This window comes from Hibiscus syriacus, unplaced genomic scaffold (genome assembly GCF_006381635.1).
Source record: "Hibiscus syriacus cultivar Baekdansim isolate YM2019G1 unplaced genomic scaffold, ASM638163v2 tig00014862_pilon, whole genome shotgun sequence".
Lineage (NCBI taxonomy): Eukaryota > Viridiplantae > Streptophyta > Magnoliopsida > Malvales > Malvaceae > Hibiscus > Hibiscus syriacus.
In genome coordinates, this window is record NW_024062338.1 from 300,562 (window position 1) to 323,443 (window position 22,882).

Here is a 22,882-nt window from a genome sequence, read left to right on the forward strand (position 1 = left end):
AACCAATTATAGCGAAACGCTGCCAAACGACGTGAATTTCAAGTCAAAGTCTTGACATTTTTTTAGCACCACCGCCGAGAAAATCTTAAATTCATCTCCGATCTTTGATTGGTTTTCGACACCTCCCGCACCATCGTGTTCATTGAGTCGTTCCGAGTCCGACGGTGTCCTCCTTGTCTCCATAGGCGACGGCGCGTGAGGGAGGTGAAGCGGTCAAAGTTCCGATCGAGTTCAAATCGAGCTCTTCACCGTTCAAAAATTTGAACCGAGGTTGGTAAGTGACTCAAAATCGCTTAAAATAATTTTTGGAAATTTTTGCAGGAATTTTTGGAGACTGGAGGAGGTCTCACGCGCCCCCACACGCCACCCCTACGCGTGGGGAAATATGCGAACGGCTGGGTGATCTTTTGACCGGTATGAACCGGGTTGACCGGTCTGACCCGATCCGACCCGTTGACCGACTCGACCTGTTGACCCGACCCGTTGACGCGACCCGACCCAGTGACATTTTGGGAATTATTTTGAAAAAATGGCATTTTAGGAATTATTTTGAAAAAGGTGATATTTTGGGAATTTTTATAAAAACAGTGACATTCTGGTAATTATTTTTAAAACGATGACATTTTGGGAATTATTTGTAAAACGGTGATATTTTGGTAATTATTTTTAATAAAAGTGATATTTTGTAATTTTTGAATGTGGACTATTGAACCCTTTTGACCGGATTTAAACGGCCATTAAACGACCTTTGATTTTGTTCGAGTATACCTATTCTGACATTTTTCGACGTGCCGAATCCGTTTCTGAAGTCCGTTTTTCCAAATTCAAACCGAAGGCCTCCAAATCATTAGTCAAACCCATTGACTTTGATTTTGACCAAGAATTTGAATTTTTGAAAAGTCATACTTTATGTTGTTCGACGCCCTGATTTCGATTACGCACTCCGTTTGGTCAAATTCAGACTCGAAAGCCTTCAAATTGATAGTCAAACCCGAAAAATGCTTATGTACTAAAGAGTTTAAGCTTTGAATGGTTGAGTAAGACTTGGGACTGATAAATTATTAATGTTTGAATGTACAAGAGACTCTCATGACCGTTCGACAGCTCAACCCAGCTCCTCTAGATCAGTTAAGCCGCGTGTGCCAGTATTCACCCGTAAGACCCGTAAATTTTATGATTTCAGAAATTAATTTTGTTACCCATTAGTAATATAGTGTTATTATGGATTAGGTTCGAAAATAGTAGCATAGCGTGGCGAGGCCAACAATCACTAAATCTACTATTTGAACCTATTGTCGAGGTGTGTTCCTTGTGTACTACTTGATTGTTTTATATGTTTTGAAATATGGTGCATTGAAAGCTATGGTTTAATGTTTTATTAATCCACCTATTTACTGGTGATGGTTTATGGAATATGACTGATATATGATTATTGGTTTTCATTGGTATATGATAATATTGAATATGGAATTATGTAAATTATGCTTACTGCATAAATAGTATTTTTGAAATACTAATTTTGGGTTGGATTGCATTACGGAGGTACAGCTTTGATCAAGCTGGTAAACCTTATGGACCTAATGTGACTCTTGGGTAGGCTCACGGGCCTCAAGATGCTTCATTAGGTTGGCTCACTTTGCTGTGTGCTTAGGGTAATCCCTACGGACTTACGGACTTAAGGATATAGGCCCCAAAGCCTATCTTTAGGTTGGCTTCCTTTCTGCTGTATGCTTAAGGTAAGCCCTATGGACGCAGTTATGGGGAATTGCAGATGGTGTACAGGAGAAGGGTTTTAAATTACGAGTTTAAAAGTTAAACTTCATTATGGTTTGATGATGAATTTCTGAACTATTACTCAATTATTGTACCTACTATGATTTTATTGTACTATTGGGACACACTGAGCCTAGCTCACTTTTCGAAAATATTTTCCCCTTTCAGATACTGTTGGTTAGATACTCGGATCAAGCACTTGGAGGATCAACATATCTCTTGAAGTATATCATATATTGTAATGTTTTATCTTTTAAGTTGACTCTATTATGGTAACATGGGTCTTATTTTAAAAGTATTGAATTTTATAATGAGTACTCATTTTGCTAATTTATATTGGTTTATTGTAATTTGGATTTTTAAAGACATGTTTTAATTAAACTGTTATTTTTCTCATAATTATGAGTTGGTTTTTTTTTTATAGTATAATTTATTATAATTTCATAAATGTCATTTATAAATATGATTTTTCGTTGATAGAATAACGGTTTAGGAAAAATGTCTTTAATAATCATGAATGTGATCCACTAGTGTAACATCCCAAATTATAGGTTAGTGACTAAATTGTAAAATTTTAGAATTTGGTGATTAAAGTGGAAAAGTTGAAAAGTTTAATGATTTATGTGGAGATAATCCCTGGAAGTTTTTAGTAATTATCCAAAGTAGTAAAGGGCAAAATGGTCATTTGACAATAAAGATATTTTTATCCCCTTTAATAGGAGATTGAAACGTGGAAGATGAAAACATTTCATCTCTTCTTCCTTTCTTCTTTCTCCTCCCGTAAGAGCTCAAGGGCAAAGGTAAGTTTCTTCATTAGTTGATTATTTGTTCAACTAAAGGTTGGGTGTTGTTCATTGGATAGTAATTAAGCTTAAGGAAAGCTTAATTGGTTATAAAACAACAAGATGAAAGGTATATGAGAGATTAAAGATTTTGAGTTTTTGAATGAAATCTTGAAATAAAGTTGATAAGTTGAATTTTAAGTTGAATTTGACTTGTCAATAGTTGAATTAAGAGATTTGGAGTGATAGAAAGGAATTTAGAACATGTTGAAAATTGAGTATAATTCTTGAATTTCATTAAGAGAAGAGGATTTTGAGAATTAAGATGGATTAAATGAGTACAAATGGGCTTAAGTATGTGTGTTTGAGTTTAGTATATAAGAGAGGTTGAAATATGAAGTGTTTAAGATGAAATGAAGTAAATTTCGTGCTGAAAATATGATTTCTGGGCAAGGGGAATCGGTACCCATTCAAGGGAATCGGTACCCATTCAATGGGGAATCGATACCCCTCAAGCGAACCAGAAATTCCAGAATCTCATAGGGGAACCGATTCCCCCACAGGAGGGAATCGATTCCCCCTAAAGGAAAAATGTGAATATTGGTTTAATAAGTTCGTTTAAGTTGCTAGTATCCAATTACAAGGTGTAGGTATCTAATGATTGCCTCAAAATGTACATTTATGTAGATTCTGCACGTAAAGCAATTCCGGAACATTTGGCAAGTAAGATCAATCAAGGGAAAGATAAGAGATTGGAATTGACTAGTGAGGCCAAGGTGAGTGCATACTAGTGATATGTAGTGTTTAATGGAAATAAGACTTGCGATGAGTCTATTTCCTAGAGTAATATGCATGAAGTCATGGACATGATTATGTGTTGTTATAATTATATGTGATTATCTGTATTACATTGATTGTATGTATGCATGACTAAAGATAATGATATGCTTTGTATATGTTATGTGATTATGAATAGGTAGAAAGGAAACAAATGATGATATAAGAATCTATTATAAGATATATGATATGAAAATATGATAGTGAGCTATGTGAAAGAACTATGAGATATATGAGTTATATAGAAAATATATACGAACAAGATATGACATCTATGTTTATATGAAACAATGCAAGGTGATATGAGCTATGTGAGATATGAATATAAAATCATATGAGAAGTGAAAAGAATTATATGAAAATAGACTAAGTGATTACATGTATATGTGAAAGAAGCTATGAGCTTATATGAACATGTGATATGATATGGAATACATGGTTACACATACATATGGTATGTGACAGAAGAGAAATGACAAGTAACGTGAACTGTTAAATGATAATGCTCATGTTATGTGATATGAGAGCTAGGGTATAGTTGGCATGCCAAGGGTCGAGGGTTTACCTATGTTCTTCGGGAAATATAGACTGTTTACCTATGTTCTTCGGGACATATGGACTGTTTACCTATGTTCTTCGGGACATATGGACTGTTTACCTATGTTCTTCGGGACATATGGACTGATTACCTAGGTTCTTCGGAATCTATGGACTGGTCCTTCGGGACATTGATCAAGCTGTGGTGACAGCATATGTGTGCACAACCTCAATGTACTCACATACCTTAAGTTCTCACTAGTGTACATGGGCTAATAAAGTGATTAAACAAGCATACTGAATGTGATATGTATACGATGGGTTTATAAATGGTTATCAAAGGTAAGTGGTTTGAAATGTGTTACATGAACCATATGATGTTATGTGTGTTTCTTAATGATAATGATAGAGATTATGATAATGATGGTATATGTTTATGTATGCTTTATGTTATATGAAATATTATATGTTTTATATGCCTCACTAAGTCATCGACTTAGATTGTGATTGTTTCACACGTAGGTTTGGAAAGCGAAAAGAAAAGTAAAGAGGAACAAGACAGGTCAGTTCTCCTTACCGAATGTCAGATCAGAAGAGAGGTGAATAATATGTATTTTTGTATATAAAGTTCTAGTTGGCATGTAATCAAAAGAATATATTATATAAGCTCTGAATAATTTTTTAAATATTTTGAATAATTTAAATGTTATAAATTTTTTTAAATTACTCATTATTTTATACAAATAAATTTTTGAAAAGTCAATGTGACACTTCGGACTCGTATCCTGGTCGGATACGGGTTGGGGGTGTTACATTTAATGGTATCAGAGCTACGGTTTAGCCGATTCTAGGCTAAAAACGAAGTCGAAAGTGTTTTAAAAAGTGTACATGCCAACACAAAGTGAAAAAAAATTTATGATCTGATAGGGTAAGAAGTGTGTTGTCTTGTTAATAGAGTTAAATTGTTATGTTATATAAGATAAGTGAATACTGAGAATGAGTTATGAGATATATATATATGTTTATATAATATGATAGATGATATGTGAACATATACAAATGACATACGTTATATGATATGAATTGGATGATCATATGCACACGTGATATGTGATAGAAGTAAGGATATGAGCACATGAATATATGAGAGCTTCCAAAGTGAAGCACAAGGCGATAGACCTGAAGGTAATAGCATTCACCTGCCCTGGCCAGGCAGGGAGAAGAGCGAAAACCTCAGGGAATGCCTGTATAAGATTAGAGAATGATTCATGATGTTGAATGATATTCCGATGTGTTTTAAATTGTATACTTTGTTAACTCATAGAATGAATGTATCGAATAGAGTTAAGTGCACCCGAGTTCAAGGGTGAATTTGAGAAAGGTTCTGTTGTTACAGACCTTTGGATAAATGATATGAAGATAATGCTAGAAGGTGTTCATTTCTCCAAAGATGAGAAATTAAATTGAGAAGTTTCGTTACTACGTAGATAAGATAAAATATGGTGAATGAAAGTGTCACCATAAGAAAGTTAAAAGATCTAAGGATGTGGCTAGAATTGTAGAAGAGTTCAAGAATAAGTGAATCAGTGACCAGTTTATAAGATAAATGCAATTAGTGTGATGAATTTGAAACAAAGAGATAATACTGGGTATGAGCAAAATGTGGATATTATAATGGTTTGCATTCTAGATGAAAAGAGTTAGCGTTGGCTAACCAGTTTATGTGACGAAAAGTGTATTGAAATTAAAGGATTTGAAGATATTATTAGGATAAGTTAACCGAATATGAAACAAATATGGATATAGTTGTGTATCTCGACCATGTAAATGTGATGTAGTGAAGGAGATAAGGATTCATATGGTTAAGGAAAGTTATAAAGTTTAAGAATCAATATATCAACAATCAGTTTATAAGACAGAGAAAGTTAGAATGCTTGATTTTGAAAACAGAGGAATCGTAACGTGTAGGGATATGAATATAGTTTGATAAGTTGAAGAAATTGTTGTTAAGTTATTTGAAGGAAAAATGATGTATGTAAGTGAGGTATGGAGGGTTTGTGCCTAGACGAAAAAAAAATATTATTGATGTTTAAAAAAAATTATTCTTTTCAAGAAGTGATGAATTGTATTGAAGATCTAGAGAGATCTCAGAAGAATTAAGAGAATTCGTATCTCATAAAAATCGATATTATCGAAGAGAGACATAGATTATGATTGTCAATTACAGACTCGATTTGAATTAGTTGTATTCCATAGAAAAGGATCAAAACTTGATGAAAGACAGATACACTTGAATAGTAGAGTCTGGTACTGGAAGATTAAATAAGGAGTTAAGAATGAATATGAAGTTAAGTTAGAAGGGAAAGTAATGGATTGGATTAAAAGTTCTGCTAAAAAATAGGTAAAGCAAAATTATTTTAAAAGGATCAAGTGATATAGGTACTGTTTTGCAAGGGTTTAAGAATAGGTGCATTGATGATTGATTTATAAGATAAAGGAAATTGTAATGCCTGAGTTTGAACCCAGGAAAATTGCATTGTGAATGAGTAAGAATGTGAGTTGAATGAGTCAAATAAATTAATGCTGAGTTAGTTTCGACCGGAAAGAGTAAAGGATTAATATGTTTGAAGGAAGTCAAGTATATGTGTATTATGATTTGAATAAGGACTTTACGAAGAATAAGGTATGTGCAAGGAGTGTTGATTATCAAAGTGATGAAGAGATGATAAAGATTAGTAATCAGAGATGAGTACAAGTGAGAGGAAAAGAGTATGTGAGCATGAAAGAAAATATATGATTTATGTATAAGGAGATTTTGATTTTGAATAAATAAAGATTATGTTTCTTGGTCAAGCAGATTTAGTCAGAGGAATAAAGAATAATTTATATGTATTAAGAAAGTGTAAGAAGTAATTAAGCGATGATGGAATAAAGGTTGGTTATTACTGAAAGGTAATTAAAGATTAATAAGGAATTTGATTGATTAATGATTTTGAGTGATAAGAACTGATGCTATTGGTTATATGATAAGAGACATGATAAGGATGTAAAAAAAAAGAGAGAAAAAAAGGGTAGTTGAAGAACTAAGGGAAAGAAAGATTAAGTAAAGGAAACAACATGAGAATATTAACAGACATGTTCTTATCAAGGTGTGCAGTGAAAATTCGAGGACGAATTTTCTTTAAAGGAGGGGAGATTTGTAATATCCCAAAATTATAGGTTAGTGACTAAATTGTAAAATTTTAGAATTTGGTGATTAAAGTGGAAAAGTTGAAAAGTTCAATGATTTATGTGGAGATAATCCCTGGAAGTTTTTAGTAATTATCCAAAGTAGTAAAGGGCAAAATGGTCATTTGAAAATAAAGATATTTTTATCCCCTTTAATAGGAGATTGAAACGTGGAAGATGAAAACATTTCATCTCTTCTTCCTTTCTTCTTTCTCCTCCCGTAAGAGCTCAAGGGCAAAGGTAAGTTTCTTCATTAGTTGATTATTTGTTCAACTAAAGGTTGGGTGTTGTTCATTGGATAGTAATTAAGCTTAAGGAAAGCTTAATTGGTTATAAAACAACAAGATGAAAAGTATAGGAGAGATTAAAGATTTTGAGTTTTTGAATGAAATCTTGAAATAAAGTTGATAAGTTGAATTTGACTTGTCAATAGTTGAATTAAGAGATTTGGAGTGATAGAAAGGAATTTAGAACATGTTGAAAATTGAGTATAATTCTTGAATTTCATTAAGAGGAGAGGATTTTGAGAATTAAGATGGATTAAATGAGTACAAATGGGCTTAAGTATGTGTGTTTGAGTTTAGTATATAAGAGAGGTTGAAATATGAAGTGTTTAAGATGAAATGAAGTAAATTTCGTGCTGAAAATATGATTTCTGGGCAAGGGGAATCGGTACCCATTCAAGGGAATCGGTACCCATTCAATGGGGAATCGATACCCCTCAAGCGAACCAGAAATTCCAGAATCTCATAGGGGAACCGATTCCCCCACAGGAGGGAATCGATTCCCCTAAAGGAAAAATGTGAATATTGGTTTAATAAGTTCGTTTAAGTTGCTAGTATCCAATTACAAGGTGTAGGTATCTAATGATTGCCTCAAAATGTACATTTATGTAGATTCTGCGCGTAAAGCAATTCCGGAACATTTGGCAAGTAAGATCGATCAAGGGAATGATAAGAGATTGGAATTGACTAGTGAGGCCAAGGTGAGTGCATACTAGTGATATGTAGTGTTTAATGGAAATAAGACTTGTGATGAGTCTATTTCCTAGAGTAATATGCATGAAGTCATGGACATGATTATGTGATTATCTGTATTACATTGATTGTATGTATGCATGACTAAAGATAATGATATGCTTTGTATATGTTATGTGATTATGAATAGGTAGAAAGGAAACAAATGATGATATAAGAATCTATTATAAGATATATGATATGAAAATATGATAGTGAGCTATGTGAAAGAACTATGAGATATATGAGTTATATAGAAAATATATACGAACAAGATATGAAATCTTTGTTTATATAAAACAATACAAGGTGATATGAGCTATGTGAGATATGAATATAAAATCATATGAGAAGTGAAAAGAATTACATGAAAATAGACTAAGTGATTACATGTATATGTGAAAGAAGCTATGAGCTTATATGAACATGTGATATGATATGGAATACATGGTTACTCATACATGTGGTATGTGACAGAAGAGAAATGACAAGTAATGTGAACTGTTAAATGATAATGCCCATGTTATGTGATATGAGAGCTAGGGTATAGTTGGCATGCCAAGGGTCGAGGGTTTACCTATGTTCTTCGGGAAATATGGACTGTTTACCTATGTTCTTCGGGACATATGGACTGTTTACCTATGTTCTTCGGGACATATGGACTGTTTACCTATGTTCTTCGGGACATATGGACTGATTACCTAGGTTCTTCGAAATCTATGGACTGGTCCTTCGGGACATTGATCGAGCTGTGGTGACATCATATGTGTGCACAACCTCAATGTACTCACATACCTTAAGTTCTCACTAGTGTACATGGGCTAATAAAGTGATTAAACAAGCATACTGAATGTGATATGTATACGATGGGTTTATAAATGGTTATCAAAGGTAAGTGGTTTGAAATGTGTTACATGAACCATATGATGTTATGTGTGTTTCTTAATGATAATGATAGAGATTATGATAATGATGGTATATGTTTATGTATGCTTTATGTTATATGAAATATTATATGTTTTATATGCCTCACTAAGTCATCGACTTAGCATGTGATTGTTTCACACGTAGGTTTGGAAAGCGAAAAGAAAAGTAAAGAGGAACAAGACATGTCAGTTCTCCTTACCGAATGTCAGATCAGAAGAGAGGTGAATAATATGTATTTTTGTATATAAAGTTCTAGTTGGCATGTAATCAAAAGAATATATTGTATAAGCTCTGAATAATTTTGTAAATGTTTTGAATAATTTAAATGTTATAAAAGTTTTTAAATTACTCATTATTTTATACGAATAAATTTTTGAAAAGTCAATGTGACACTTCGGACTCGTATCCTGGTCGGATACGGGTTGGGGGTGTTACAACTAGACTTAGTCGAAACGCATAGGCCATGACTAAAATTTGACAATGAAAACAAATATTGAATATTTTTACAAAACATATCAGAACATTTTCTATTTATACATTTATAGTACATGACTACATGCCAACCAAATTTCAAATACCAAATCGCATACTATGAAAATCATTCTGATATGATATTCTTCAAAGATATGTTGTCATGCCCTTGTTTACTTTGCTGAACATACGTGTGAAAACACTCACACGCTAAGTCATTGACTTAGTGAGGCATAAATGAGTATAACAAAATATTAAAACATTTATGTAAATATTTCAGAAGAAACATTAATTACAAAAACACAATACATTTCATAACATATATTATTAAGCATTGTTTAATTCATATCCATTTGTTTAATTAGCCCAATGTATATCACTGATAACTCAAGGTAAGTGAGTACATTGAGGTTATGCACTATAATTGCAGTCGAAACTGCCACATAGAATTTGCATCGAATGCCATGTAGAATATGCACCGAAGTTCCACATAGATTTGTCCCAAATGACCGCGTAAAATTTGTCCCAAATGATCACATAGAATTGTCCCGAAGGACCACGTAGAACCCTCGACTCTTGGCATGCTAACTATACCTCTAATTCTCATAACATATACTTTGAGATTTAACCATATAATTATTTTACTTCGTATTAATCAAACTGTCATTTGTTCACATAAAACATATATTCATAGTACTTCACATAACATTACTCAATTTATAATTTATTCACATAAAACAATTACTTATTGCATTTCACATAGTATTACTAAACTTATCATTTATTCACATAGATCATATACTCATCGTGTTTCATATAGCATTATTATTATCATTTATTCCCATAGATCATATTCACATAATTCATATATTTATAGTAATGAAATCAAAACAGTGCTTTTGAAATACAATTTAACTAGAACCATAACATAATACAAATCATTTTGTTCAGAAACATTTGAGGTTGGCTCATTGCAAGCTATTTTCCAATCATATATAAAATAAGTAAATAGCACTCACATTTGTCTAACGTATGTCCTAAACAACTCATTTTCACTTTCATTCTATCTTTATACATCACTTCGTTCAACACTTTCTTTCAATCGAATCTACACGTTAACATGATCACGATGAATATCGGAGCTTAATTAATTGTTAACCAATCAACATTTGCGTAACTAAATAAAACACCTAATTCATAATTTTAGACTAGACAATATCGATACTCTACACCCAATACCGATACTTTCCTTTTATGGTATCAATACCTACCTTAGTATCGATACCCAATTTGCATTCTGGAATTCCTTTTTTCATTATAGTATCGATACCCTAGTATACATGCTACCCCTTTGGTACCGATGTTGTTCATCCGATTCACATGGTGTCAATATTGTTCTTCTAGTACTCCCTTGCCTAGATTTCCCTTATTTTACTTCGAATTTTACCCAAAATTCACCTAAATATCATACTTCTAACTCCATTCATGCCCTTAAACTCATTAACACTTATCCTAACTTACTTACATCCATTAATCCCCTTTTAAACATCTAAGTTTCTCCATAGAACACTTAAAACTAAAAAATCATATTCAATCTTCAACCATGCTTCCAATCCTTCCTATCACTTCAAATTCCTTATTCACACTTTTTGACAAGTCAAATATACCTTTAAAATCCAATAACTACTTAAATTTCATCAATTCCTTTAAAAAACCCATTTTACTAATTTATCATTAACTCATCATTCTCATAGTTTTTAGTCATCTATAAGCTTTCTTAAGCTTCTATACCACCCAAAGAATAAAAACCAATTCAAAATTGAAAGAAACAACCAACTTTAAAATCACTTACCATAGCATGGATGTTCACGATGGAGAAAGGAAGAAGAAAAGATGAAAATAAGAGTTTCCAGACTATTCCTTTTCTTTTTTTCTTCATTTCCTCACATGTTAAATTGAACTCAAAAATGAAAACTAAATTCATTTCATACCAAAAAGACCATTTTGCCCTTCCAACCTTCAATCTTTGATAATAGATCTTAGACAAAATTTCCAAATCAGTCCTTAAACTTTTCAATTTATCAAAATCAAGCCACTAAATTTTAAATTCTTACACTTTAATCACTGACCCAATGTTTGGGATATTACACCAAATGGGTTTTGACGACCATAAGCGTTTAACTCATTCTACTTTGGATAGAGAACGATTACCAGTGAGAAATTGATCGTTAGCCGACGTCAATAAACTTTGTCTCCAAGAGGAGATATAGTAAAGATGAATAAAGGTGATGTGATTTTATTGAGGTTAACACTTGTCTCTCAATCATGTTCAATAGGTTTTATAGTGGCCTTATTGTGTGTGTCATCCATAACGTCATAATGACTATTTATATATTAGTAGGCTAAGTTAATATGATTAGGTGACGATGGATTTGGGTATGATATGTTACGTGAACTTGTTAGATATCACATAAATTAGTCACGACTTTCTAAGGAATGTTGTACATTTGAGGTTCTTTCTCTAAAATGTATTTCGAAATTCTTTTTGTGTAAAAGAGTCAGAAATGCTTTAGGGTTCTTAGGTGACTATGAGACACGAGAATAATGAATATGAAGGGGTTGCAACAAAAGTAATTTACTCAATTTTTATTTAAAAATTTATAGAAGGAATTGAAAATTTTTAGTATCAACTGATATTACAATGCGTAAGGTAACTCCTTCCATGGCTTGCACTTTCGATATTGGAGATTCCACAATGGTAGTTTCTAAATAAGCTTTGCTATATATAAATAATCAAAAGAAAAGTGGAACGATAGCTTTTGATTCGACAGAGGTAAATTCATCTAACACGTGGTCAAATGGGAGAGCAGAGTAGGACCTAAAAGGCGTGCCTCCCAGAACGGAACGGAACACCCTTAATAGTCAATATTATTTAAATAGATATTTTTCAAAAAAAATAAAAAAAATAAAAGGGGAAAACGCAACGAACGGTGTTGATAAAACCTCGATCTCTCATCAGATCTGATCTGAGCCGACTCATCTTTGCTTCCTTCTCCAGCGTCAGATTTTCCCTTGAAATCCAATCTCTCTCACTCCCGCCCTTTTCATTTTTTCTTTCTCTTTTTATTCATTTAATCCGCCCCCCACTTGAGGTTAATCTCCCTCTTCCTTTTTTTAGGTTTTCTGTTTAGGAATTAGAGATTTTATTATTTTATTATGATTTCCGCTGATTTGTTGGAGCTAGGATCCTCTCTATGGCGGCGGAACAGTTTCCGGCGACTTCTGGCGGCGGAAGTCACGACAGCGGCGGCGAGCAGAGCCCCAGATCCAACAACGTGCGAGAACAGGAGAGATTCCTTCCTATCGCTAACATTAGCCGTATCATGAAGAAAGCTCTTCCTGCTAACGCCAAGGTAGCTAAAGATGCTAAGGAGACCGTACAGGAGTGCGTCTCGGAGTTCATCAGCTTCATCACTAGCGAGTTTGATTCTTTTCTTTTTTTCTCCTCTTTTTTTCAATATTTTATTTATTTACTTTAGGGTTTTATTAACTTTTTAGCTGACTTTATTAGTTTCATAATATGAAATTTATTGGTAATTGTAAATTTGGTCATAAATTGATTTTCAGAGCCAGCGACAAGTGCCAGAAGGAGAAGAGGAAGACAATTAATGGGGATGATCTGCTCTGGGCTATGGCAACGTTAGGGTTTGAAGATTACATCGATCCACTTAAAATTTATCTTGCCAAATATAGAGAGGTGATTAATGAAAAAACTGTTCTTTGTTATTTGATTTATTTTTTTCTTCTTTATGGTTATTTTGGGTCTTTATTTTGTGATGAAAGTAAATTAAGTTTGTTATTAGTCTATATGTCTCGGACATAATTGGATAACTTCACAAATGGGCTTGCCACTTGCTTATTTAACTATTCAATTTCCGAGTATATAGTTTAATAGGTAACACATTTCATCAAATGCTGGTGTATATTATAATATTCCATATGAAAATAATTGGAAAGAAATTTGGCTTATGGATGGTGAAATATGTGAGATTTCCTCGATTTCCATGCATATAGTTTTAATAGGTAATGCATTCCATCATCAAATACTGGTTTATACGACCATAGTCCATCTGAAAATAGTGGGAAAGAAATTTGACTCGTGGATGGTGAAATATGTGAGATTTCCAAGTACAGAGTTAACTAATCTTTTTCCATGTATATAGTTTAATAGCAACACATCTCATCAAATGTTGGTTTATATGATCATAGTCCATCTGAAAATAAAGGGAAATAAATTTGGCTTATGGATGTTGAAACATGTGAGATTTCCAGGTTTTGTTCTTTTTTCTTTTCTTGCAATTTCTCTGAAACCAAAGGGGGTTTTAAATAATTACGTACCCTCTAACTTCTGTTATTGGCTTTGATTGCTAACTTTCCAATGAGTTGTACTGAACAGATTTTTTTTTCTTTTTTACTTGGGATGGTCAATTGGGTCATTGCAGATGGAGGTGAGTCAATATTCTTCTACAAATCAAGCTACTACTTTTTTAGATATTGCCTTACACTTGTCCCCTCCAAGCTACCTCTCTGATATGGCTGTGGTTTCCAAAATATGTTGTTTGATAGGGTGATACAAAGGGTTCAGCTAAAGGTGGAGATACATTTGCTAAGAAAGATGTCCAACCAGGCCCAAATGCCCAGGTTGTGTATAAGATTTATTTTACTTCTACATTCATTTTAGTCTTGGTTCTCGCATATTGCACCTTTTTTGTTCCTTTTTGTTCTTGAATGATGGTCATTCCTATACATACCATGCCATCTGATTTTCTGATCCATCTGATAAACTGGACAAACTTAGACATCCTATTCATCTTTTGGTAATTAATTCTCGCAGCTTGCACATCAAGGATCGTTCTCGCAAGATGTTTATTATGGGAATTCACAATCTCAAGTAATCTCTCTCTATCTTTTTCTCTCTGTCATGGAACGTATTAATGCATAAACACACTAATGTCTCTTACATATTTTCTTCATAAGGTGCTTTAATTATGGTTATCCAACAATCATAACTTAGCCTTCAAGGTACAGCTGGATGACATTTTTATTTGCTAAATGCTTGTCACATATCTTGATAATGAATAGCACGAAAATTAAATTATCCATCCACACATCCAAACATTGATGTGGTGGATCATTCTAGATGTCTTTATCTATTTAGGTGAACCATTATTCTGAACACTGTTAGTGATATCATGTATTTGCCTATTGACATAAGTAGAACTGATCTAAATGATGCCAATTCTTTTTAAAGACAACATAATCTTGAAGTACTTGCTTCCTTGATTGTGTAATATATCAAATCACACCAACACATAGGTACTTCATAAGATCATCCTATATGAAAGCTATATCTTGTGTAAACGGTGAAGAACTTGCATAGTATGTAATCGGAATGTCCAGAGTGCAAAAGTTAAGACCTACTAAGAGAAATGAGTTTGTTGCTAATTAACAACTTTGCAAGCCAAAACAGGTTTTTAAGCAATAAGAAATGCATAACAGATAATTTTTCCAACCAAACGTGCATTTGAAACTGGGTATATAAACCAATCCGAAAAGCTAAATTATCTATTTGCCCTTATTTTATATATTAACTTTTTTATTTTATTCTATAACATCATGTCTAAAATAGATATTTATCTTTTTAAAAGTACTTTTAGAAAAGGATGCTATACTAGCTTGAAATATGCTCAGATTCACATGCTTGAAATTGGTGTCTTCAAAGAGTTTAGCAGCTATTTACTACTTGTGTTGATTCTTTGTTGCTATATTGTATCATCTTCTATCATTAAAACTCTTCTCTACTGGTACTCAATGATCCTTAAATTTAAGAGGAAATAAGGTTTAGGTTGGTCAGTTCTAATATCTTTCAACTTTTGTAGTCACAGGCCCATATGATGGCCTCTGATGCAAGACAATGAGTGAGAGGCTAATCCTACTTAAGCCAACTGCATAATCGAAATTGCATTATCATGAATCAATACTGAAACTATCAGTAACTACGTATTCTAATGTGAAAAGCTGATATTTTGGATGGTTCACATCGTCTTATCGTGTAAGCTGTTGTTACTTTTTCCAGTAATATTTGCATATCAGTTATTTGGAATAGATTCATCGTCGACGAAATGGTGTAAATGTTCGTATGGTATTATTGTAGAATTGAGTTATCAGGGATGATATTACTTGGGACACTTGGTGTGTTCCTATTCATCCTTTTTTTTTAAACTGAACGATGTAAGTTTCAAATACAATTTACAATATTATTTATTTGATGCTGATTTTACTCTTTTGGGTATTATTATTATTATTATTACTCCTTGGTGTGTTCCAAGGAGTATACTCCCATCCTTTTAATCTTGTTTGTGAAACCTAAACACTCAACTAGTGGTGTAATAAATAATTTTTCGAAATTGTAGAACTAACTTTGCACACTTTTATAATGCTTTATAGGATCAATATTTGTTTATTCGGTTTATTGTATTTCTCATTCTATTAATGTAAAATATTAAATCGATTCAAGATTTTATTAGTATCATTCAATTTATTAATACATCATACCTGATATACCTTTGGCCCCTTCTTAAGAAGATAACCTACAATGTTTAAATTATCCACAAATAAAGCAAAATCAGAAAATTCTTAAACCATTTCTTATTTCTATCTACCAAGTAGAGGTGCATAAAAAATCTGAATATCCGATTTTACGCAAAAATTATCCGAAATCGGTTTTGGGAAAAACCGGTTTTTTTTAAACCGGATTGGATATTTTAAAACCGGATAGTATAATCGGTTTGGGAAAAAATTGGATGACCGGATTTTTTATCAGATTAAAAACCGGTTTGAAAAAAACCGGATAAAAAATTGGTTTTTTATTCGGAAAAAAATCCGGTCTGGGGTTTAAAAATCCGGTCTGAGGTTTAAAAAATTGGATGACCGGATTTTTTACCGGATTAAAAACCGGTTTTTTAAAAAAACCGGTTTTTTTCAAACCGAAACCGGTTACATCATCCGGCCCTCCAAACCGGTTATGATCCGAACCGGCTTAGTGAAAAAACGAGATCGGTTTTTATCCGATCCGGATCGGATTTAAATCCGGCTATGTGCATCTCTACTACCAAGTTGTATATTTTCTTAAAATGAAATTCAAGTGCCCCGGAATATTGTTCCACAATGGCAGGCTTCGCACCACATTTGCTTGGAATGAAGCAGAACGATATGGATGAGTTTCACTAGGCTGTGGATTGTGCTTTGGACGAGGTTTCTAGACGGGTAGGGTTCAGTCTAGCCTGTTCTTGCATTCCCAAGTAGGCAAATGCTGAGGTTAAAACTCAGATCATTGCTAACGCTGGGATCCAGGGAGAATCTAGTAAAAGGAAACTGAATACCAAGGCTGGTGACAAGTTTCTTCTTCTCCTGCTAAAAAACTAAAGGCTATGGAAACTTCACCTGTTGAGTCAGCAATGAAACATAACAAAACTTGTGCTTCAGCGGAGGTTGATGATAAATCTCTGCAGCCTAAGCAAACTTTCAGGGTTGCAAGCCTACTGAACAATTCAACAGTTTCATTACCACTATTTAAGCAATGTGATGGGAAATCTCAAAGATCTGCAGTTAATAATAATAATCATGAAGGGTGATATTTGTCTGGGAAATCTCCAGGGAAGAAGGTTCTTCAAACAGTTGGCAATGCATATTTTTGAAACAGCTTTTCAAGTAAAAGATGTTCATATTTCCAGCATCTGTGATCATTGGCAATGCATATTTTTAAAACCCCATTGGCTTTGTAATCATGAGATTTGAAGGTAGCAGCACCTTCTCATCATCACCTTACCGCTCATCATCTGAAAAATAAATCATATTGGTAAACTATTGAGTATGTTATGTTTTGATCATCAAATTAAAATTTTTGTAAATTTGATTATTGAAGGTATACTTTAGTTTTAATTCAGTTACTGCTGGTTAAAACAATAATAGAATTCAAACTGTTATTCCATATAATTATACATTTAGTCTTTAACATTTATAAATAATATTATTCTTATATTATTTTTAAATAATTTAACAAATTTAACCCTCGCCTTTACAAATTCTACCAATTTGACTCTTCACTTTGCTTTAGTTTTGTTCCCATTGGTTGTAATAAGCATGGGAAGTTAATTACTTCAGCTTACGTTCAAACTTTATATGAATAAAGTGTTAAATCTAAATGACAAAATTTTAAATGATTTGACAAAAAAATTATTTGATAAAAAATTAAAATAATTTAAATTCAAAACAATCAAATCCAGATTATTATAATTTGAAAATGGATTGCTATGAATAAAATATACAATTTGAAAATTCATTCATAATTCAGAATATTGATTATTATGATTAATAATTAGATTATTTTTAAAATAAATCTAAACCTGCATACATGAATACATTTAAAAATAAAAGAATATATATCTAAATCTCGACAACCGTTGGACGAGACCTAATCCAACGGTTCAAATAACCTGATCACCACACACATGGTGACAGTGCTATATTATGCATCAGACGCTCAGTTTTTCTTTTCTTTATTATTTATTTAATTTTGAACCGCCTCTTCTCCCAAATTCAAAATTTTTTCGCTTTTCCTTTATTGATTTCCCTGTGGCTGTCAGTCCTCTTGCTTTTCAATTCATTTCAATAAACTGATTAAGCTTTTAATCTCTCTCTGCAAATGGTAGATTCTGAGAAGCAAAGCGATTTCAATATCAAAGGGTTAAGCCTCATCGATGTTTCCTCCGAAGACGATTGCCTCGTCCATTCGCCTCTCTGCGGTCCTATAATTCCTCAATCCTCAGGTTTGCATCGAATTTAATTAACTTTCTGAGTCTTTTCCCCGTTCCAAATAGTTAGTTTTGCTTGATTTGAGTATCTTTTAATTTAAAGCTGTTTCTGTTCTGTTTACTGGAGAAAAGTACCTTATGCTAATCATGTTAAATGTTTTTAGCCAATTATTAGTTATTACCAATAATGAGGTAAATGAAGTAGTAGATGTTAACCTCCCCCCGAACTTATTTTCGTTTTCTGAAAGCATTTTCTCGTTACATTAGCTTGGTTTTACACTAACTAACATTGGATTCCTTTTGGATTTTTGGAAGCAATTTCTTGTTAACATTAGAGAATTTAGGCGCCGGGCTTCTTAAAAAGTCTTAATTTTTTCATTTTTAGAAATTTTCATCAAAATTTGCTGTGAGTACACCATGTAATCATATCAACTTGAGAAACAAATCATCACTGAACGCAATCAACATAGTCTGATAGTAATTAAATTGCGACAGGAAAGACCAGCTCTATCAACGATTGATTAGAATGACAGAATATTTTATTTTGAATTTTTTTGTGTTAAATTTGAAGCTTTATCTTATTTTAATGTCGCATTTTTTTGCTTTTTATCATGAAAATCGGATTTTTTATTGAACAGAGAAAGGAAGTGAAACCAAAACTGTTAGGTTCGCCATGGATCCCGAGAGCGTTGAAATCTCATCAGGCTCCCATGACTCCCATGAAGAAGCAGAAAAGGCAAAAGAACCTTTGAAGTCTCCAGAACAAAACAAGACAAGTAAAAATGGAAAATATAATTTACGCAAAAGTCTAGCATGGGATAGCGCTTTCTTTACTAGTGAAGGTACACGTTCGTGGATTTTACTTACATTTGACCATTTATGATTCTAAATTTCTGGTTTTTGATAACGTTTTGTACTCTATATTTTAGGATTTCTGGAGCCGGAGGAGTTGTCTAGCATGCTGGTAGGCAACGAGAAAGATCAAATACAAACATTGCCTGCGATTCAAGAGGATGTAAACAAGTCTTATGATTCATTAACAACGCTGGATTCGGAAACTTTGACATTGGAAAGTCTAGAGGCTGATTTATTCGAGGATGTAAGAGCTTCAATCCAGAAATCTAACAAAGTTTCTGTTACAGCAAATTCTAGTGGCAAAAAGGAGTTGAAAACAGATGGTAAAACTGTGTCATGTAAGTATAGTTTATTCCCCTTTTGTCTTTGCATTGTTTTATGCTGATACACCCAATCATTTTTCTTTGATCCCACAAATACAACTTACATACTTACATTGCACTCATGTCTAGAGCTCAACTTAACGTTCTAGATGTGTGTTCATGCCAGAAAATATCCTCAAACTGACAGTCATGTTCTCTTTTTTTTCGCAGCTTCAAAAAAGGTAGAACTTACTACTCAAGATAAGGTACACTCAAGAAATGTCAGCTGCAGTAAAATTTCATTACTGATTAGTTTATTGTTTTTCTTTCCAATAACATTTTAAAAAATTCAGATGAAACAGAAAGTTACTCCAAAGAAGCCTAACGTTGGCGTGAAAGACTCTGCAAAAACATTGAAGCAGGCTGTCCGCCCACAAATTTCACAGGCATGTATTTCTAATATCATGCAAATGACCTGTTTGTTATATTGCCCTTTCTATTTATGATAGATATAATATTACTCAACAATATATGGTATTGTAGGTCAGTTACAAAGTTCTAAATCTAAATATTTAGGTAAATTAAATGGCTTGTTTATGTTATACAAGTTCATACGAAACTATGCTATAAGCTTGTAAATATTCATTTGTTGCAGCTGCTAAACATGCAACCATATAACTGCTATTTACTACCACTGGAATCTGATTTTTGTTTTGTTTTCTTTTTGGTTCTATAAACATTAAGACTGTAAAGTCGGTTGCTAGGAGTAGAGAATCAACTTCGTCTCTTCATAAGCCACCAAAGGTGTTAAGCAGCGTTGGTCCTTCACCAAAAAGGGTTTCCTTGGGTGCTAAGAATGTCAGAATGGAAAAGGATACAAAAACAGTTACTGGTAATTCAAACTACTATTTGTATAAATTAACTTTTCCGAAACAGGGGATGTTTTCATGCTCATTTTTTCAGCTTAATTCAATCTCCAATTAATTTTAACGATTGCAGGTAGAGGAACTACGACATTAAAAACTCCTTTGGGTGGTGCAAGAAGCATTGTGCCTAGGCCTAAACCATCTTCCAAATCTTCTTTTTGCTCCCCAGCCTCTAGCAAAACGGAGCTGAATTCTTCTTGTTCCTCACTTGAAAGTTGTGTCAGTGTTTCGTCTCACAGAACTAATAAATCTTCTTTGAATTTGATCAAACCTAAAAATGACTCCAGAATTATACCAAAAAGTAAAGTTCAAGCAGGCAGTTCAAAGCTCCCAACTTTTTTGAAGTCTTCTACCAAGAAATATTCCAGTATATATTCAGCAAGCTCTATCAGTGAATGGTCTTCAGAGTCATCATCATCTATCTCTGCTGCTAACCAAAGTTCTAATGTTGCAAGAGCTAGCCTTGGCTCTGGCTCTGGCTCTGGCTCCAGCAACGGACCTGCTATAAATAGTGATGCTCACCAAGTTTTGGACTTGCAGAACCATCCTACTGGTGAGTGCTCACAGGGAGATGGCGCTGAGGTTACTGGCTCGCTCAATGAAAGTGAAAACAAAGTTTCTTCTGGAACTAGTAAACTTCTTCATCCAGCTTCAATGAAACCCTCTGGCCTCCGCATGCCATCACCAAAGCTTGGATTTTTTGATGGGGTTAGTTCTTATTTCTTGAACTCCTTTACATTCTTATTCTGTATCAAAATTGGTTTCCACTTCAACTGTTTTCAAGAACAACCAGACAGAAATCTTCATTTTAGAATCTTGATCTTCTGCACAAAAGAGTATATAACTAGTTATGCCTATTCAATTCTGAAATCTAAATGATTTGTATTCATTTATGATCCGGTTTGTTTTGTTGGTCAAATTGTTGACCTGTGTGAAATCATGATAATGCAGGTCCGATCATCGGGACGCACTCCAAATGGGAGTATGTTGTCTCATCCCGGTGTACCTAGTGGCTTGCCTAAAATTGGAGCAAAAACCACTAGTCCAAGTGTAAATTCAAATAAGGCAAAGATTGGAAAGCTTCAACCTGTTAGGACTCTTACTGCAATTCGAAGCCCCAAGGTGATGTCAAGCAAATTTCCTCTGCTATAAAATCAAGTTCTTCCTTATCTATTCAAAAATCTCCACTTGCTGGAACAACAGTACCAAGTTCTTCAAGAAACGTCAAAACCAGCCATGGTATATCTCCAAAACTTCAGAATAAATCCTCTCCCAGAAATGGTATTGGTTCTGCTGAGAAAGTAGCAGTCCAGGAAAGCAAGGATGGTGCTTGCATAAAGGATACCAAGATTGTGCCTCTCGATGGAGTACTTGAAACAACTGCTAATATAGCTTCCAATGCCGATGTTCAAAACACAATTGCATCAAAAGAAGCAGCTGAAAATGAGACATGCAGTTATCCATACCCCAAGACTGAAACAGTTTTCCTTTATGATGCCAACAAGAAGGAAGAAACTCCTGTTGAAGACCAAATAGGCGCTGTTAGGAAAGAACCTATCTCTGAGTTTGAGAACAGTTTGTCAAATCCCACTCCAACCACTCCATCCCCGCTGACTTCTGAAATTACTTGTGGCTCAAGGATACCTTTCTCGGTCAAGGATTCCTTTTACAATACGGATGCACCACGATATATTATCAGGATCGGAAACAGCCGAGAAGACGACCACATTAGAGTCTACCTTTCCTGAGAATAATAGCTAAGTGCAGCTGCCTAGCTTCAGATTGTTTCAAGTTACCTTGGTATGTGCCTCTTCCATTCCAATTTTTCTTATTTGGAACTTTTTCGATACAAGTCTTGTAGATTCAGTGATAAACTTTGGTAATTCAGGAGAAATAGTTCTCATGTTCGAATTTCACCAGGTTCGGATATGATATTTGTCATGGAGATAAGTTGGTCCCAGGTTCGAATTTTACTAAGTTTGAATCTGACGTTTTATTTCATGTAGGTAGTGTCTTACGAGATATATTTCAGGGCTGAACTTGAAGTGCTCAATTTATATTTTTGTGGCAAACAAATTTCATGAATCATATCTGCAAATTTGCTTTGTAATGGAATCTTGCAAAATTACCCTTTTCATGCTTCATTTGCACTGCCAGGAAATAAAGGTCATTCACCATCTATTACATATGCATATCAAATACAGAGAGTAAGTGTAAGTTAGGGCATGAACAGAGAACATCTCGTTTTTTCCATCTTTCTAAAACTCAAATTTGGATTTTAAATTATAGTCTTATAAAGTTTTGTTATAAAATAAGTGTCCAAACTATTTATTTTAGATTTCTTAGTTTTTTAGG

General features: G+C 33.6%; 2 protein-coding genes across 3 annotated transcripts; both read left to right on the forward strand.

The window, feature by feature from the left end:
* The first annotated feature begins 12,550 nt into the window (after positions 1–12,550).
* On the forward strand, positions 12,551–15,810 carry LOC120207491 (nuclear transcription factor Y subunit B-10-like). Of its 2 annotated transcripts, XM_039206943.1 has the most exons (7): positions 12,551–12,723; positions 12,816–13,052; positions 13,199–13,328; positions 14,074–14,079; positions 14,198–14,272; positions 14,466–14,522; positions 15,511–15,810. In XM_039206943.1, the coding sequence occupies exons 2-7, from the start codon at positions 12,826–12,828 to the stop codon at positions 15,547–15,549; spliced, it is 534 nt and encodes a 177-aa protein (XP_039062874.1). In that variant the 5' UTR covers positions 12,551–12,723; positions 12,816–12,825; the 3' UTR covers positions 15,550–15,810. The 2 variants fall into 2 exon arrangements, with proteins under 2 accessions (XP_039062874.1, XP_039062875.1); XM_039206944.1 differs by lacking the exon at positions 14,466–14,522.
* A 2,487-nt stretch (positions 15,811–18,297) lies between these two features.
* Positions 18,298–22,623, forward strand: LOC120207505 (hyphally regulated cell wall protein 3-like). Its single transcript, XM_039206957.1, has 9 exons — positions 18,298–18,459; positions 19,083–19,286; positions 19,374–19,637; positions 19,833–19,882; positions 19,955–20,047; positions 20,346–20,493; positions 20,601–21,235; positions 21,479–22,327; positions 22,448–22,623. The coding sequence occupies exons 1-8, from the start codon at positions 18,336–18,338 to the stop codon at positions 21,677–21,679; spliced, it is 1,719 nt and encodes a 572-aa protein (XP_039062888.1). The 5' UTR covers positions 18,298–18,335; the 3' UTR covers positions 21,680–22,327; positions 22,448–22,623.
* The last annotated feature ends 259 nt before the right edge of the window (positions 22,624–22,882 follow it).

Bases quoted from the DNA above. Each gene is read 5' to 3' on its own strand.
- LOC120207505 (XM_039206957.1), top strand. From the start codon at position 18,336: ATGGTAGATTCTGAGAAGCAAAGCGATTTCAATATCAAAGGGTTAAGC. The intron at 18,460-19,082 runs GTTTGCATCGAA...TTTATTGAACAG, and splicing joins TATAATTCCTCAATCCTCAG to AGAAAGGAAGTGAAACCAAA. The intron at 20,494-20,600 runs GTAATTCAAACT...TAACGATTGCAG, and splicing joins GGATACAAAAACAGTTACTG to GTAGAGGAACTACGACATTA.
- LOC120207491 (XM_039206943.1), top strand. From the start codon at position 12,826: ATGGCGGCGGAACAGTTTCCGGCGACTTCTGGCGGCGGAAGTCACGAC. The intron at 13,053-13,198 runs GTTTGATTCTTT...ATTGATTTTCAG, and splicing joins ATCAGCTTCATCACTAGCGA to AGCCAGCGACAAGTGCCAGA. The intron at 14,273-14,465 runs GTTGTGTATAAG...TAATTCTCGCAG, and splicing joins AACCAGGCCCAAATGCCCAG to CTTGCACATCAAGGATCGTT.